This window comes from Stegodyphus dumicola, chromosome 10, assembly GCF_044657685.1.
Source record: "Stegodyphus dumicola isolate Sdum_Otavi_A_Nest chromosome 10, ASM4465768v1".
Taxonomy (NCBI): Eukaryota; Metazoa; Arthropoda; class Arachnida; order Araneae; family Eresidae; genus Stegodyphus; species Stegodyphus dumicola.
The window spans coordinates 133,319,018-133,339,025 of NC_140777.1; the positions used below are offsets into that span (position 1 = coordinate 133,319,018).

The 20,008-nt window shown below is 30.8% G+C and overlaps 1 protein-coding gene across 1 annotated transcript; it reads right to left on the reverse strand.

Moving 5' to 3' along the window:
- Positions 1 to 1,253: 1,253 nt before the first annotated feature.
- Positions 1,254 to 19,518, reverse strand: Pex11ab (peroxisomal biogenesis factor 11ab). Its single transcript, XM_035354664.2, has 3 exons — positions 19,251 to 19,518; positions 19,033 to 19,148; positions 1,254 to 2,257 (listed from the first exon to the last, which is right to left on the reverse strand). Exons 1-3 carry the CDS (start codon positions 19,319 to 19,321, stop codon positions 1,716 to 1,718), a joined length of 729 nt encoding a protein of 242 aa, XP_035210555.2. The 5' UTR covers positions 19,322 to 19,518; the 3' UTR covers positions 1,254 to 1,715.
- Positions 19,519 to 20,008: the final 490 nt, after the last annotated feature.

Genomic DNA, 20,008 nt, shown 5'->3' on the forward strand with positions numbered 1-20,008 from the left:
TGTACCAGTAACTGTTTTTTGCCAAGGCTCAGATTATTTCCTTTGTGATGGCATGTTGCTGAACTTAAAACCCTCTACACACAGGTGTGTCATACATGCATCAGTTCCAAATGTCACTTGCACCGATCTTCCAGACAGGTGGGTCATATATGCACTTTCAAACATACGTGTTCTTTTAGAATTTTTAAAAATCACTATATGATGCTCCATGTCCACTATTAATGAGCTCATTTGAACATATACATTACTGACTTTTTGTCTGAGAAGTACTTTCTGATTCTGGAGATTTCTTTAGATGTACAAGCATATGATATAAAGTAAACAAAACCAAGCTGACTTGCAGGCTTCACATGCTATAAACATTGAACAGTTTCCAATGCTTCAAATTTTCGTTTTGTTTTTTCCTATAGGAAGACTGGGAGTGGAGCTGTGGTTTTAGAAGCTCCAGTTTGCATCTCCTTTAGATAGCAGACCAGTTTCTTGCACTGGTTAAGAGAGTTTAACTAATAGTATGATGTCTATGAAAAAAAAAAGTTTTTAATGGAAGAATATATTCGAATTGTAAAGCCTACAAGTGACTATTTTGACAGTGAAGATTCTAGATTAAGCAAGAACAGCTGTTTTGATACCGACATTTCATTAGAGACAGAACTAGAAGTTATCTTGCTTTCACTTCACAATTAAGCAGAACAATGGCTAAAACTCGGATCTCTTAAGTAACTGAAGAATTATGAATTTATAGGAATTACAACAGTAAACTTAATTCAAAGTAATGTGAAGGAAAATGATTTTTTTACCATTTGCTTTAGATAATGTAATGAACATACTTGAAAAAATTAATAATTTCTATGAACAAAAGATGAATCAAAATTCAACTTCATCCAAAATCAACATACTTTTGTTAAATGTGCCTAAGTGAGGGGATTCCTAGGATGAATTATTCTGTAGGAACAATTAAAAAGGTCGACCTGAAAATGTGTTTCATAGCTAATGAAATGATAGTGACTAGATTATCACACACTGTCTCCTTTCTGAATCATTCATGCCTTAATATTTAATCAGATATTTTATTATTTTTTATGTATGTTTAGATATAGATTTAAGTAAGTTTTCTATAACATTTCATCAAGATGAGTCTTTTACTTTGTGTTTAGATTTTAATTAAAATTTTTTCAGAATTTCTTGATACTCTTACAAAAAAAAAAAAAAAAAAAACTGTAACTAAATTAAGAATAAGTTCTTATCAAAGCATGTTTGTAAAACAAACAAACTTTATTAATATACATACATACATAAAAACAATTTTAAGTGTTCGATCAAGATTTTAATAAATACAGTCACAATATCTTTTATGAATTTATGCCAAGAACATTTCAAATTATCAATAAATTTTTGAATGAGAAAAATCTTATAACAAAAACAATATTGTACAGTATATTAATACTTTAATACAGACTCCAACATGAAGAAATAATTAACAGAATGTTTATTTTTTGTCAATATAACCCTCAGTGATTTCAGAATAAAACTTAAATTAAGCATATAGTATATGCTACATAACATTTAAAATAACGTATATTGTATTATACAGAAAAAAGATCTTCAGTCTTATAAATCAATTATATGTTATTTTTATGAAAAAGTATTAATATCAAATGTTAAAATTCTTTGCTCAAAAATTGTGTACAATTATAAATAAAAGCAAAGAGTAGTATTTAAGGAACCAATTTATATGATGAATCCAACAATGGCAACATACCAGCCACTGATGAAATCATTCCTAGCAAACCAACTGTTCTAGGATGTATGGATAAATATCCTAACTTGGCAAGGGGTAAACAGATATCACAACCATTCTTTACTGTATCTAAAGCAAGATCTTTATGCATTCTTAATAATCTATATAACATACTGAGCTGAGATAAAAATGGATTAGCATATTTCTTATTACTCGCCTGAAGATCGTGTTTTAAACTACCATGAGTAAAATTATTCATGACGCTCATAATTTCATAAAAGTCTCTTGTTAAATTCATAGTTAAATAATACAGCCACAATTTATAACTCAATTTGGACCACTTTTCTTTATCAATGCTTAAAAGTCCAACACGTCCAAGCCATATAATATGGTCTGTAAACAAATACATTGCCATATTGATTTTAGATAAAGTTATAGAAAATCGCAGAACTGGATCATCTAAATGAAGAGTATTAAGTGCCGCATAAAATGTATCAAGACTTCGACCAAATCTATACACTGGAAAAGAAAAAAGATACATATATTTCTTTAAAAAAGGTACATACATTTATGTTTCTTTCTGAATGCTTTAGCATGCATATACATATATTATACATACACAAACATATTATACATAACACCATGCCAGTGATGGAAACTTCTGATCTCAGTGTATCAAAATTTGGAAAAACCCTAGCTTAACTCTGGTGCAGTCATGTATAAAATCATTCATATGCCAAAAACGCACTTGAACACACCTCAGATCAGCACAGCACGAAAGCTGTTACAAGAGACAAATATTTTTGTATTATAAAATTTTTGTCACTACTGACAGCTTTGGAAATGCATGATACATGTCACTAAAATGGTTTTGTATGTCACTTATGACATGCATCATAAGTTTGCCATCACTGCTCTATGCAATAAACAGCAAAAGTAAAAAGCAAGCTTTCAAGATTCTCAGCATTTATGTTTCTTTGTGAATATGGGTAACAACTGCTTAACTCTCAAAATCGAAATCTTAAAAAAGGCAGATTATGGAAAAAAACAGCGAATGGGAAGAAAGTATGGGATTTTCATGCTGTGCGGCAAAGCCATTGGGGGGGGGGGGAACTAAACTGACTTTAATTCACTTTATAATGCATGGTTCAGGTTACTGAACTATTTTTAATTCAATTCTGATGCAATTTAATTAGATATTCTAAATTTTATGTTCTTTGGCTAATTTCATTTTTAATGTTCTTACAGTTTTGTATTGAGAAAAATCCTAAGTAGTGACGAAAAACTTTTATTTATCAAAGTACTTTTAAATATGATGAAAATAAAATTAATAATAGCATTTACATGGATAAACTTAGTCATGTACTATATATTGAAGTAAACAAAATTAAATACAAATCTTAACTGATTAAACATTGCTTGAATCTTCATATAAAAATCTACAAATGTTTGCAGTAAATTCAGACAACTCAGATATAAAAAATTAATAAGATAAATAAAATGCAAAAACAAAAAATTTTAATTTAATAAGAAAAATTATTCAAAGAATCATCAGAGGTAGGAGAATGGAATATTCCTAATTATAATTCAGTAAATTTCATTTATTGCCAGGATACATTTTCCTTGGTCAAGGCCAAAAATTAAAAAACGGGAGGTTTGTTGATCTACTGGGAGATGTGATGAAAAACAGAGAGTTAGCAGCTATGCAACTGTATACTGGTAAAGCTCTTGGTTGGTAACTGATGACAAAAGTTACCTACCAAGAATTGCATGCATTGGGAAAAACATTTTCTTATTTAACTTTCAAAAGATAGCTAGTTTTTATTAATATTGCACCTGCATTTCCCCTCAAAAAGTCTTATGCAGCTAATTTTTCATCATATAATTGAACTAAATGAAATCACCATTCAGATTCTTTGCTTTATTCATTCAACAACTTATTAGTAACAATAAAATTCTATTAAAGTTATTATATGGCTAATTCACATCTTCATTTCTACATCTACCACTAATGTAGTTGCATTATCACTCATTTTCTGAATAACAGCAACTGAATATTAAATCAACAAATCATTATAACAATTCAAGATTTTGAAAATATGCTATAAAACATTCATACTATAAGCAGCTGGCATGTTGGCCTGGTAAGCTTATATATGTGACCAGAAACAAAAATTGGGTGTTACCAGTGGCATGATTAAATTTTTAATTTTTCAAACACATTGAAAATTAAAATTTTGTAAAGCATTAACTTTGTGACACCACTACAATCATAGCTATTTAAATACTGACTGTTGCTGAATACACAATCAAATATAGTGGAACCTCGAGATACGAGCACCTCTATACACAAGAAATTCGAGATACGAGGAAAGTATGAGCGAAAAATTAGTCTCTAAATACGAGCATTGACTCGAGTAATGAGCCAAGCTGTTGGTACGTGTGACGTGTTTCCTGATCCAGCTTGACTCGGGGGAACATTCTCCTCAGATCACTCACTGTTTTTTTTATCTACGTGTTTGTGCGCTTGCGAGTTGCATGCTTTTTTCATTTAACACAAAAATAATTATTTTACGATACCTCCCAAGAAGACTGTTACCTCAGATAGTGCTGTAAAGAAGGAAGCCATGGCCATTGAAATTAAGAAAGAAATCATAGATAACATAAGCGTGTTGTAAAAGTGATGTAATTGGCAAAGACTTACGTCGATCAACATCGACAATCTACACTATTCTAAAGAAGAAGGAAGAAATTAAGAAACTTGATACGGCCAAAGAAGTTACTGTTATTTCTAGACACTGTCCTCAACTCCTAGAAGATGTTGTTGGTGTGGATTAACGAGAAGCAGTTAAAAGATGATTTGCTGTTGGAAACTATCATTTGCACTAAGCTAAGAATCTGTACTTGGACCCTCTTCTGAAAACACCAGGTAAGTCAACTGAAGATGAGATGATAATGAGATTTTTAAGGGTGCAGAACAGATTAACTGGATTTCCATTATTTCCAATGAGAAAGTTTGTTTCTAGATGCAAGAAATTCGATATACAAGCTCAATGCTGGAATGAATTCGTATCTCAAGGTTCCACTGTATGCACCTGAAACTAATCTTCAATTTTGCATGTGTAAACTATTTTGTAGTTGTGTTATTTTTAATTATTTCAATTTCAAGCACATACATCTAAAATTTTATAATCCATAAAAGCAGGAACATCTTCAAGAAATAAATGAAAAATAGTTATGAAAATAAGGTTATTTCAGAACAAAAGAGAAACAAATATTTTGGGGCAAAATGAATATGGTCCAATAATTTGTTCACTTTATCAAAAGAGAGTGATAATAAAAAAGAGAACATTGATCAATGTTATATTATGAAACACAAATCATTCAAAAACTCTTTTCCTCAAGGATCTTTGCTAAAAAGCATAAAATTTACTTTCTTCAAGAAATCTTTGCAACAACTAAATATAATGCTGCAGGCAATTTCCAAGATATAGCAGCGACAAGAACATCATATGAAATTTTTTACACAGTTGCCAAACATATGAAAATACACACAGAAACTGTGAAAGGATGCTTTAACCGCTTGCCTGATTATCTCGAGTTATCTCGGGTTCGTATATATTGCAGTTAATTATTATCCCGAGAAAACTCGGGTGAAACAGAATTTGTCAGTACGATTTGTTTTATCATGGTTTCACTCGGCATGGAGTAAATGAAAGGAAATATTCAGCTTTTATTGGCAATTCGCCAAGTTTTGTTGGTTTCGTGGTTTTTTTGGCGGGACTGGTCACGTGTTTTCCCTATTGTCTAGTATACGTCGGCTTGTGGATTAGTAATGTATAAAAAATTATGGTTGCGTTGAAAAAAGTAAAATAATGGCGATTATGCAAGATAGCGAAAGCTATGATTTTTCAGATAGTGACTATAACCTCAAGGCATTTTCCAGATGTTATTCCCGCTACTGAAAAAAAAATCAAATCCAATGAGTCAGTGTCCTCTGTCTCCCGTAAAAGAAATTACAGAGGTAAGCCAGTAAGAAAAGAGACCAGGTACCAGTGTATAGAATGTTAAGTATCACTTTGTGTTGTCCCTTGTTTTAAAAACTCTCATACAACGACTAAAATTTAATTTTTTTTATTTGCCCGAGATACTAAACTAATATTAAAACTAAATGATTTTACACCTGTAAAAAATTAAAAATTCAACTTAAAACCTATACACGGTCAAAAGTCGTTAATTTGGACACCCATAATCCGGAATTATCTATAATCCGGACCTCAAGGCTTCAAACTTTCTGCGCATGCATCGCGTTGACGCATGCGCGTATGAATGAATATGCTTGTGCGCGTGCGCAAAATACGTTTACGAGTGCTCGTTTAATGTATAACGGACGGTATAAGCTAAGCTAAAATTATTTAATTATCTATTTCAGTTAATGTTGCAGATTGCGTTTTCCCTAAATCTTCGAATTGGATCTGGCTTATTATTTTTTGCAGACTGTTAGAGCAATTTTATAAAAGTAAGCTTGAACTTTCGGTTATGTCAAATAGAATTTCTGATATATATTTATTAATATGTAAATGATCTACAAAGTGAAAGTATGTTTTGAAGTTCATTAAAAAAAAGTGGAATTGCTACAAAAAATGGATAAAGGCATATCCTTTGTTTATCTTTAACACTGTGGCGCCACGCAATGAATTGGAAGTTGATCTGTCAGCACTATCCTTATCTTCAGGGCAGATGTTTTTATTTTATTTGGCTTATAATTCCTTATTAAATGTAGTATTTCATCTTGATGTACTCCATCTTTGATATGATTTAAATGAAATTCCTCGTCATTATAATTCGCTTCCGATAGCAAAGAAGTGACAGAGGTTATTGAAAACGAAAAAATTTCAATTGACAAATTAGTCGGTATTCTCGACACAGCAATTATAGGACTTGAACAGCGGAACTTTGTAACTAAACAAGAAATTATGTCTGTTTAAAGAATTAAAGAGAAAGTATTATGACATAAAACGAAGCAACTTACATTGAAAGAAATGTTTAATGAAGTAAACAAATAAATATTAAGCTTTTTTTTTTTGTAAATTTTGATACCCTTTAAATCATAATTGTTCTTTATTTCATAAATTATGGTTTTATATTTTTTATTTTATAATTTCTGCATGCCATCTTACCAGATTTAAACTGATGATCTATAATCCGGAATCGCCGAGGTCCCGACGAGTCCGGATTAACGACTTTTGACTGTATTGTATTTTGTTTCGTTTTCTAGTATTTAATAATAAAATAAAAAAACTTGATGATTTTTTTGCAGTTTTTTTCAAAAAAATGTGTAAGGGAAGCGGTTATTGTTTTGAACAAATTTAATTCAAGATTTTTTTTAATTTCTCTCTATGAAAATTCAAAGATTACCTTTATAGAAAGAATTATATCGATATGAAGTAATCAGGGTACTTTCTATTATTAGCACCTTGCGCTGAAATGTTGCAGTTTTTTTGGTAACTTTGGAGAGCATTTGGCAATTAATTTTTCACCAAACTATAAGTGAAAAACTATACCCATTTTTAAAATGTTGGCACACTTAGGAATTCCATATGAGAGCAATCAATTGATAAAATTTTAAAATTAAGAAACATTGGTAACTTCTCTTTTTATAAAAATCCTTTTTTTCCCCTATATTGTTCATCCTATGTACACAGTAACCTGTTTTTACTTTAAAAAAAAAAAAAAAAAAGAGAATTTCACAAACTTGACATTGAATGCTAGCCAAAATATACATGTGCTATGTGCATATCTGGTTAGCCATAATAAATATATATGGCAATACATGTATGCACATAACATGTCTGTGGTGCCTTATGAATACTTTTTTGTAACTTTTCAGTGAGGATTCCGAAAATCAGGAAGTATCAAAATTAGGGGGTGCACATATGAAAGGTCCATCTTTGAAGGGATCCAAAAATGGATTTATTCCTCTATTAAAAGAAAAATATAGTTTAACAAACATTTTATTTCACTTTATCATTCATCAAGAAAACTTAGCAGCATGTGGCTCTATGCATAAACTAGATGTTGTGATGAAAACAGAACCATAGAAAACTGAAAAACAGATTGCAAGATGTTAACACTAATTACTGTTATGTTGTTTTTCACATCTCATTAGGATGGTTACAAAGAAGAAAAGTTTCAGATAATTTTTTTCTCAATTATTTTATTTAACAAAAAAAAAAAAAAAAAAAAAGAGAATGCTATAACTGCAAATGTTTTTTTCCTGCCATCAGGGCAATAAATAATGCTCTACTGGCATTTTATAATTGTGACATTGGCTTTGAGTATAAGAAGTTGACATTATTAAATACTTAATTTTAGTTTACCCTTTGCGACATGCATATTTAAAATATATTTTAAAATATCTTTAAAAAAAATGCCTTAAAATAAGTCAGATGAACTTATCTGCCTTTCAGGCTTGAAAAAATTCTGCGCTTTTATTTTTTATGGGGGAAGGTGCAATACCGTTTGTCCCACCATGCAACTAGCACAGGTCTTATAGCATATTGGTGTATAGCAGGAAAAAACAATCATGTGTGGAATGAATAAACAAAATAAAGCATGCATTCTAAAATATTGATAATAGACACATTAAAAAGCATTTTATACAATATATTTAATATTTTTAAATTTTAGGAACAAAAGAAAATATTTTCTTGGATATTATTTTAAGATTAAAATTTGATACTCGAACATATGATACTAAATAAAATATTAAAATTGGCACTTGATTCAAAAACATTTATATATGATTAAAATTGAAAAAAGTCATTTTTCATGAAACTTTGAAAAACATGTTTCATTCTTTTGTAAGCATAGAGGCACTTCACATGTTTCACACATCCAAAATGTTCGTCGTTCTTCTTTCGATGTGCTGCAATATGCACATCTTCTCCAGCTCGTTCTCTTTGGCGTGCAACTTACATTTTTTAGTCTCTTTTCTGGTTGTACGAACGGTTTTTTAGTTTTTATTTAAACTAGGGATTTCTTTTTTCTTCTTTTTTTTTTTTTTTCCAGCTCTTTCTTGCCTGCAAGTGCCATTAGACTGCAAGGCCATTAGACTGAAAGACGAAAATCTTTCATTGTTTTTACATCATGGTCGGGTTCACGAACAAACTTAAATAGAATAAATGTGTTTACTATACTCGCATCTAAAAAGAAAAAAAAAAGATCCTGTGCCACTATTTCTTGCTTTTGTGGTATATTTCACATAGTCCTTTCAGTTGATCAAATAAGTCGACATATCCCATATTCTTATTATATGAAATAATGCTGTTTGGGCACAGTACTTTTTTTGTTTTTTCATCTCGTTCTTTTCTATTAATTTCTTTCATTTCAGTTGCCTTTTCCAAGCAGGACAGGATAGAAACGGATCTTTTATCCTTCCATTTTATGCAATAAATTGAATCATCGCTAACCGAAAAGTCTATATCTCCTCTCGATATAAATTTGTCTTCTTTTAAATTTTTGGGTAGATACTTCAGATTCATATTTACAGTGCCACATGCATAGATGTTCTGTGTCTTTAAAAAGCGAAACAAATTATAACTACTGAAGTAGTTATCCATAAAAACACTATGGTTCTTACCATAAAGAGGCTGACACAAAGTCTTCACTACTCTCTCGCCTAGATTTTTTTTCACAGAGTCACCGAGTTTGCCAGTATAAATTTCAAATTGGCATGCAAATCCAGTGACATCGCATCGCATCCATACTTTGTAACCATGTTTGATGGTTTTTTAGGCATATACTGCTTTAGGCTGCTTCTCCCTTTGAAGCGAATCATTGATTCGTCAACTGTCCGAGTTTCATTGGGATTAAATACTGCCATAAACCTTTCTGAGAGATGATTTAAAAGAAGGCCTATTTTGTATAGCTTATCAAAATTAGCTTCCCCTCTCTTAGGTTGTAAACAATTATCATTTAGATGAAAATTTCCCAATCTCCAACTGAACATGCTGATGCCTAAGCATGCTGACAGGAATTATGTTTGCTTATAGCAAACATACGTAATCATCGTGTAATGGTGGAGTACTTCTCCAGTAGTCCCGATAACTTGGAAACTTTTTTACGCCCATTAGCAAATTTACAGCGAGAAATCACAAAAACTCGTTACTATCAAGAAGGGGAAACACACTGTTTTTCTGTGTTGCATATAAGTTTGATTGAAAAACAATATGTTCAATGAACTTAAGTGTGAATGCACTTAAAAATAAATTTACCGTAATTTCGCACGTATAGTCCGCAGACACGATTTTATATAAAAAAAAATTTTTAAATTGTCAGATAGTCCGGATAATACATCCGAAATTACGTTTTTTTAATACGGCAATATTCCCATGCTTTTTAAACACATCCTTTTGTTTGCACCAATTTCTCACCGCTTTCTCGTCCACTCCAAAATAACGGGGTAAAATCCTAGTATACGGTGCAGCCTTGGCGCGACTTTGAAAATTATCGCCAACACCAAAAATGATCCAAAGAACGTCTATATACATAGTATATACTATATTTAACTATATATTTTCTTTGAATGACCTGTTAACTACTCATCGTATACGTCCCGTTTTCACTGCTCATCATAAAGTCGCCAAAAGTAGTCAAATCCCATGTGCACCGGATACTAGGATTAAACCAATAATCTTCTTCTCTATTTCCATCTTTTTCAGCTTTCTCAACTACCTCTAAGCAGTAAAACTCCGGCGATGTTTCATCAACGTTATCGAAGATGAAAGACAAAATACTGTGCAACGTGCTATCCTCGTGATAAGTGGTAATGAAATGTGACCTTCAACCCCACTCACTCGGTGTTGCCAAACCACGCTATAAGTAAACGAATCACGCTTTTTTTTCATACTCCAGGTACTTGCTACTATGGCTATAAAAACCGAGCTGATGCATCAACTACTTTTCCCCCTCCCGGCAGTTGCGTTAAAGCAGGGCGAAGGATACTGGTATACAAGACCCTGGTTGCGCTAAGTGAGTGGTCATACAAGACTTTCTTTGGCTCATATCCCGGCATCGCTTGATGCGCCAGCCTGGATTTTAGGAGCTCTACTTGCTACTACTCATTCGTTCTGCACTATGGTCTATGGTTTACTATCGATACGATACATACGAATGTTTTCTTGGAATCTCACGCTTTTTTTATATTTGATCATCGGCAGTTCACGACAGCGTGTTTTTCGGAACAGAAGACTGCAAACTCAGCCTCGTTGTCACAGATATCCCTTCTTCCTTCAGCAATAACTTCAACCTCAGTTATTCTCTCCTGGATTTCAATTTCATCTGAATCAGAACTGGCATCTGAAGCATTACAGTGGCAATCGAATGGCAATTCAAAAAAAAAAGATCCAAAGCTTTCCGAGTTGTTAATTTTTTTCTAAACATTTTAGCACATCAGTGCATACAACGGATGTAAAAGCGCGCGCAATCACGGAAAAAGTAGATGCAAAAAAAGAAAAGAAAAAAATAATCGTGAGTGCTGCCATCTATTGAGCGGAAATTCAAGTGTGTGGTGGGACAAATTTTAACCCACTTATTTCAACTGCAAAATTAATGTTATAAAATATTGAATCCAATTAAGATTTTTGAAAATAAAATACCTTTGAATATTAAATAGAATCATACATATCCTAAATTGTATACCAAAATTTTTTAAATATTGAAAAATGCGAGATACCTGGATATCACTCTTGTGATCCTATTTTGAATATTTTTTTGCTTATAAACTTAAGCCCTGGTATAGTAGTGACATCTACTGAGAAAAATAATAACTAAAATCGATTATTTTTAAAAGATTAGAAAACTTCTAATGGAAATTGCTAACTGAGAAAATAAATGTTAATTAGGTGGGACACATATTGACCTACCATGCCGCAAAGGGTTAAAGCAAATATAAATCTTATGTACTATTCATATATATGATATAGGGGGGAGAACACCAAACTTAGAAAATTCAATTTTGAGGTTGCTTATTATTTGGATGCATGGCCATCTTATTCTATTATATCTTATATATATATATATATACATATACATATATGAATTTGTTAAATTCTATATATTTATGTATATAAACACTTAAAGAAACAAAATAGGAGGCTAAAAATTAAAAGCAAATTTTTTATACCTGTCCTGAACTATAGCTGCAGGATTAGTAAAACAGACTTAAAGAATCTAAAGTGAAAAGTAAATTGGAGTCAAAGCAAGGCAATTCTTCAACAGTATTAATAACTGCAATGGTGTATAAGAGGTTTAACACAATATCTAAAACAAATCAAAATTAAAATAAGAATTCATAATAGTATAAACTCTAAAAATAAAAATGCAAAAGGAAAAAAAAAAGGTACAAGATAATAAACACTGAACCTTATCACACACTTTTTCCAAGAACTATACATTTTTGCAACTACAGAGAAGCTGTGAATTCTACAAGGAACATAGTTTGGTCGTTGAAAGAATTAAGTATATTTTCGTTTAGAAGGTGGTCCTAAGATTTCACTAAGTTTGCGTTTTTTTTTTTTTTTTTTTTTTAATTGGTTTTAGTTTTTAGCTGATAAAGGCTCAGATTTGGTTTTATTATTTAAAGAATCTTTATGAAAGGTTTTTCATTTTCTTGGTATTAAAAGTTTAGTTTAGAATAATCAAGGACCATCAAATTTTTCAGTGTTGTTTAAAAGACAAATTTTTAAAGTATATTTGTTTTTCTCTTTATATTTTTGTGCATATAATGATTTTATAATGATTTTAGACCAATTTGACTTCTTTGAATGGTCTTAATGTAAAGTTTTGTGGTTTTTTAAAAAGTCAATTTGAACAATGTTATGTTTTATTGCTTTTTCCAAGTGTTTCGAAAGCATGCAAGGAAAATTCTGGAGCATTCGAGATTCGATTTTATCTGAATTTTAAAGTCTTAAATGAAAATTTAATAGATTCTTTTTTTCGTTTTTGATCTCAAATGAACCAGGAGAATGAAACACATTTTCAAAACACATTAATCAATTTCTGCGAAGCTTTAATTCATTTTCTCCTGATGATTTCTGAATTGGAGTTTCAATAAAGAAAGATTAATTTATATTTTTTTCCTTTTGCATTTTCATTTTTATTTTTAGAGTTTGTACTACTATGAATTCTTATTTTAATTTTTATTTGTTTCAGATATTGTGTTAAACTTCTTACACAGCATTGCAATTATTAATACTGTTGAGGAATTGCCTTACTTTGACTCTAATTTACTTTTAATTTTAAATTCTTTAAGTCTCTCTGTCTATATATACATACACACATATAAATAAAAAATAAATTCAAAATTTTTTTCTTTATATATACAAAATGAAAATTCAGAAATAAAATTCCTACATCAAATGCTCCTACAAATAATTTTCTAAAGAAAGTAAATTTAAGAAAAATTGGTGGGAACATCATTCAGTGCTAAACATGAATTTTACAGGAATAAGAATGACAACCCTAATGATATTTACAACTTCAATAAAAAGAATAGATATTTTACTAAATCCATAATAATAATTTTTAAAAAAGAGACAAATGTAGAAATTCAGAAATAAGAATGATTGTAATTATTTCACTCCACAGTTGTGCAGGGATTCTGGTCTAGTGATAGTCAACAGCATTTTGACACAAGCTCTTCGTACCAGAAGTATATAAACAGAATAGTTGCTGGAAAAGAAATATATGAATGTTCGAACCAATAGCTGATCAGTAAACATTTCTTTGCAGCACAATAGGTCAAAATGAAACCTTAGGGACCCACAAAATTTGGCAATTTTATTGTCTGATAATGACTTTACTCTGGTAACCTTAATTTCATTGATAGATAATGATATTGTTATGAAATTAGCATATATGTAAATAATATTAGTGAAATTACATGTAAAATTGTAATATCTCTTGCATAATGTAACATAAAATGTCTAAAAAAAGTGAAGTTTCACCAGAAAATTAGATTACAGGGGCATGGCCATTTAACATTGAGGTAAATGGCTATCTCACCAAATCTGCGAAATAGTGACAAGGTGGCGATGGTTTTAGTGACTTATTTTTGTTGTCACACATGTCATCCAGCAATCTTGAGAAGTTGAAGTTTCTTTGCAGCAGGGGAAAATTATATAAGACCACAGAGAGAATCAGTTCTTAGTTTAGAATGCTGAGAGATCTCTATGTGAACTTGGCATTTTAGTAGCTTTGCATTGAATTGTGTTTTAATTTTCAAGTGGTAAATACTGATTGTGCCCTCCATATTGAGAACAGCTGAACGAGTACTTTTGTAAAAAGTTCCAAAGCTGTAAAGTGTTTTTTTTTGGGGGGGGCGGGGGGGGGGAGTAAATTTTATCAAGCTATCAACAGTTCTGTGTGCATTCAACCCATAAGCACTTAACAACATTATTCTGGCAACCTTATTTTTTTGATAACTTGAATCAGCAGAATTATGGGACATCTCACTCTTGCTTACATGCTGCTTTAAGTAGTGAAAACAGAATCCATTTTCTGTATTCATTATGCTGAAGTTTCAACTGTTCTTGGGCGAGCATGATTATGGCCAATGCACAGTGTTGAGTTTATATAATTCTTTAATATTTTGGTTTAGTGTGTCACTGTGTACCTGGGAAAGAACAACAATAGTGCAACCGGAAATATGTCATATAATCCTTATTTAACTACAGAAATGTGTATTTTAAATTGCTAATTTTTTTTTTTTTTTTTTTTTTTTTGAATAGGTTAATAATGTTTGTCAAATAAATAAATATTTTGTTGCAGTACCATTTTGATACTTTAATAATAGTAAAACAAATTTCATTTTGTGGTTTTCAGAAGAAAATGTTTCACTATGATTGGATACCTCAGAATTTAATCTTGAGTTCTTTATTCTGCTACTGCCAAATCCTACAATCCATACCCATTCTTGTTCTTTTTAAAAAAAGCTCAACAAAAAAGGAGCTAAACATCATGAAAATAAACTGACTGGATTGATGTACTTCGGTCCTAAAAAGTGGGAGAGGGGGGACAATTTTACATAGCTTGTTCTACTCAGCAAACTTACTAAATTCAGCTTCTTTTTCAAGTATTGAAAGCATTACTTAAAACATATATTAGATTTATATATAGCATTGTTCTAACATAAGTATTTTGACATAAAATTGGACTTTTCCTAAAATAACATGCAAACATTTTCCATATTGCCAATTATGCCTAAAAACAAATTTTGTAAAATTTAAAGTGACATTAAAGCAATAATTCAGAAATTTACTTAGCTGCACTTTTACTTTGCGCCAAGAATAATTCTGACTAACTTCTCAGCTTACAGCAACCTATTTCACTTTCCGTTTCATGCTGCGCGATCGGAAACAAGTAACACATTTTTTTCTTTTTAGAATTTTATTTTAAGTATTTGAGTTGTATATTTGTGTTATAGCTCTTCAAATAGTTATTTTAAAAATTTATATTTATTCATTCACATTATATAACTTAAGCACGTTTATTCACATAATTTTTAAAAAAAATTTGATTTTATTTATTTGAATAGCATTTCTATCAAAAGAATACTTTCTCACCCAGTATTCATCACAAAGCCTTTAAAAACTGCATTCTGCATTAAAAGAGAAAATGCCTTAAGCATGCTTAATACATCTTTCAATGGGCCATGCAGAAAACATACATAAATGAGAAAACTATATTATCTACATTTTAATTTAGAATAATATGCATACATACAATTGTCTACAGTTTTATTATTGTTCCATTGCTTTACACAATTTTATCATACTACATTTAGTTTCTTAAAATATTATCCATATTTCTAAATACATTTTAATTTCCATTTTTTAACTAGCAAAAATCAAACAGCATAAAAAAACCTACATTTTATGCAAGTAAATATTTATTTTTCTTTGTACCTTAAAGTTTTCTTAATGGTGAATTACTCAACAGAACCTTAATGCCTTGATCTTTTTTGAAAAACGTTGCAGGTATATCGCACCCCAGCTACACTAATGTCACGAATCAAAAATGCATGAATTTGAGTTAATCCCTAACTCAAAAACCAGAAATGTTTTCTTTGCACATCTGCAATAGTGACATTTATGTAGTTGCAAAACTAACACTAGGTCGCCTAAGTGTCATTCTCGTAGGCAGTCATTTTGATTTCCTCCAACTGAAAATAGTGTCACATCTGATTTGCTACAGTGAGGTTACAATATATATTTCACTTTTTCCTGGAATACAGACATTTTACCAGTTGTGACACTCTTCATGATTGAAGGTAATGATCTTATACATTTCCGCATGCAACTTTTGGCATTATGCCATTATTCTTGTTTTTAATTTATAGATATTTGTGTGTTGTACTATTTTGAGATGTATCACTATTAACATGTCATTTAAAATTGAATGATGTGGCATTTAATTTAAATGACATTAGAAGCAGAAAAGTTTATGAGTTTAAAAATGCAAAAATAAGTAGTTATGGCATGTTTCTTACAGTAGTAGTACTAGTTTCAGGTTGACTTCGGGATTATTGAGAGGAATGAAAATGGTGATGTTAGCTACTCAGAAGAACATTAATAAGAATAAACATTTTTTACAGCTAGTGAACACTGATCAGAAAAATGATGATTAAATACAAAACTCTAAATTGTGCACTGAAACACATGTGTAATAAAATCAGGCATAGTTCAGCCATCAGCATATGCTTATCTGAAAATGCAATAATTCTATCATATTTTAAACTTGGGGGAGGGAGGGGGCAGATAACCAGAAAACAGCAAAATAGCTTCTACAATTTATTTACTATACATATTTTATGCACATAAAAAATGTTTTTAAAGTTATACTCAAATGACTGAGGGAGGGGGAAGAGGAAGGCGAATACAAAACCAGGTCAGGATAAATTATGAATTTATTATCGCAGTAAATTTGCAGATTTTTACAAACTTGAGGACTTCAAAAAAATAATTATAAAATATAAAATTTGTAAATGAGATGTGACATAAATCTTTTTAGACGGTACTTTTCTGTTAGAGCGGCGTCAGTTAAAAATGAAGATGAAATGAGAAGAAAACAATGCTACAAGAGCACGCCCAATATCAAGGATCAAGAATTTAACACTTGAAACATTGTGGCTAGAGATTTCCAGTTTTCGTTTGAAATATCATCACAAGTTATTTTTTTGTCATATTTCACCATTTTTTTTTAGTACAATGGAATACAAAATTATGAAATTACCTAATGATGAAGAGGCTGCCATAAGATTCCTTCAGGACAAAAGGAATAATTCATAGCAATTGATTTTGTTCTCAAAATCATTTGATGAAGTTAACTTCTGATTCAAACAAAGCTCCTATATGGTACATTCTTGCTATTAAAAAAAAAAAAAGATTGAGAACCAAAACATGATTTGAAGACTGGTGTTTATCTTTCCTCAATGCTATTTGTTTTATTTATCTGTGGTGTCAAGAATTGATGTTGATTGAATTTTGCCAACTTCAGTTAGAAATCAGCCATAATATAATATGACAGTAGACTGGAATAACTACTTGAGGGAGGTATGTGCAAATACATTGATGTCTTGTAAAAAAAATAAAATCAGTGGAGCCATCACAATCATAGAAACAGAGCAAAGTCTTTTCACAAAAAGAAAAAACAATATTGAATGTGCTCTTCTGAAATAATAGGTATTTGGGGGTTTATGGCGGGAAAGCACAGATTTTTTCTGGTCGTCTTTCCCAATCATTGTGCTACAACACTGATGACAGCAATTCAGGAAAACACTGCGGATGGCAGCATTATATTTTCAGAGTGTTGAAATGGATATAAGAAAGAGGAATTAAGAAATGTTGCTTATAAACATTTCCCTCTGAATTAAAATTTAGTAGACTTGGAGCCGGATGCCATACCCTAACTATGGAACGGTCGTGAGGCAGTGCTAAATGCAGAAATAAAGGTCAACGAGGCACTGCTCATCACCATATTTGATAGAATTTATGTGGCATCAGTTATATTTCAAAAGTGAAATTTTTTTTATAATTTTGAAGGATATTTGCAATATTATGCCAACTGTTTAGATTGAATTTCCCCTTTTTTTGTTATTTTTTATTTATGTATAGAATATTCTTTATGCCACCTGTTTAGATTAAATTTCAATGTTTTGTTATTTTTTATTTATATGTAGAATATTCTACATTAAAAAACAAAAAGAAAAATTTACTTTATTTAAGAACTATGAAATTAACCAAAAAATATACTTTTTACAAGTTTTTTTTTTTTTTTGTGGGTCTTTTGAACTGGATTATTAATTTATAATTTTACACTTGGCAACAATTGGTGGCCAAAAAAAGTGGCGCATTTTTAACTGATGTCGCTCTAATGGAATAGTACCTTTTAGACTTAATAGACAGTTTTACTAGTAAAATAAGGATCATCACATTGATTTTATTTGGGTAAAATCCTAGTATACGGTGCAGCCTTGGCGCGATTTTGAAAATTATCGCCAACACCAAAAATGATCCAAAGAACGTCTATATATATACCATACACTATATACTATGTGTGTATATAACATAGTATATACACTATATATATAGTATATACTATGTATAACCATATATATTCTTTGAATGACCTGTTTACTGCTCATCGTACATGTCGCGTTTTTACTGCTCATCATAAAGCCGCCAAAAGTAGCCAAATCCCGTGTGCATCGGATACTAGGACTAAGCCAAACTTGAATTTTGATTGCCAATGAGTTTCTTACACTTAAACTGTCTTTTCTTTAAATGTCATGATTAGATGAATGCATCAAAATGTTTTTTGCTGCTCCACCTTATAAAAATAAGTAGATGGCAAGGATGTTCGATTCTTTACTCAAAGAATTTTGCACAAGAAATTTTCACTGTTATCATCAATAGAGGTGAACAAACTCATTTTGCCAACAGAAAAACATCAAATTAAGGGTAAAATTTTACATAACATGCAAAAACTACAAATGCATTTAGAGATAATATATGTTTCTGCATTACATAATATTTACAATAAGCCTACAACAATATAAATAACGTATTTTAGTTACCTATATGAAAACAATAAAGAACTTAATTTATTAACCTGGGTAAAACCTTTCCTTAGATTCTACTTGAAAAGTTTAAAAGTAAATAACAGAAGAATTTCTCGTTTAACACACACTAATATATAGCTGTATATTTATTTCATGCATTTAAAATACCTACATTTTCTCCCTGTACTGAGAGAATACTCCAAATTTTTCAACTGATTTATTAATTCTTTATCTGAATTCTTATTTTCTAGGCTCGCCCATATTAATCTGCTACTATACTGAACAAGCCTAAAATACAAAATGAAGAAATTTAGACAAAGAACACAAATTCAAAAGGGAAAATTATTCCATTCTGAAAACAAAAGTAAAGTGTGAGAATATAATATATACCGAAATATCTTATCACGGCCGGAACTTTGATTATTGAGCTTAATTATCGTGTCCATAACACTAGAAGCCATTGCTTCCACAGGTTTTATAATACCTTTGTCATCCTCTGTCTCAAAACATCCTTGAGCTCAGAAACACGGAAAAGTTGAACATTTACGAAATCCACTACACCCATGACACTAGCATTTTGCACATGATAGATAACTCAGCCAAATTTGGCATCGTTATCAATGGGTGTCGGAATTTTACAGATAACTGAGTCCCTGATACCGGAAGTTTACCGAAAAATGTGTACTTTTTCCCATGATGCCTTTCGAAATCGCAGATGCAATGTAAGGTTACCAGAATAAATTTTAGAGCAAGTGCATTGTTCAAAAGTAGCCAAGCTTTTGTTCAATCTGTCTTTGTTCGTAGTCGTATTATTAATATTAGGTCTTTCGCCATTTCTTTGCTTTCGCGTCGTGAATACGAGTCGGAAGTTTACCACAAAGTTGACCGTTTTAAAATAGAAAAATTAAAACTTAGATGTATAGAAAGGCCAATAGGTTCGTAGGCATAATTATTCCTATTATGTAAAAGAGCTGCTTTGAGGAAAACTGTGAGAGAAAAAAAATTTTAAATTGATGATGCTTAGTGAATTGAAACTAGTGCCATATTTATTCTCATTATTCAAAACTGCTTTAGGAAAGATTTTAAATGAAGTATGCTATAAAATTAAATATGTTATTAATCTGTTACTTTAATAGTTCATTAATACT

Bases quoted from the DNA above. Each gene is read 5' to 3' on its own strand.
- Pex11ab (XM_035354664.2), bottom strand. From the start codon at position 19,321: ATGGCTTCTAGTGTTATGGACACGATAATTAAGCTCAATAATCAAAGT. The intron at 19,149-19,250 runs GTATATATTATA...TTTGTATTTTAG, and splicing joins GGCCGTGATAAGATATTTCG to GCTTGTTCAGTATAGTAGCA. The intron at 2,258-19,032 runs GTAGGTATTTTA...TTTCTTTTCCAG, and splicing joins TCTCAGTACAGGGAGAAAAT to TGTATAGATTTGGTCGAAGT.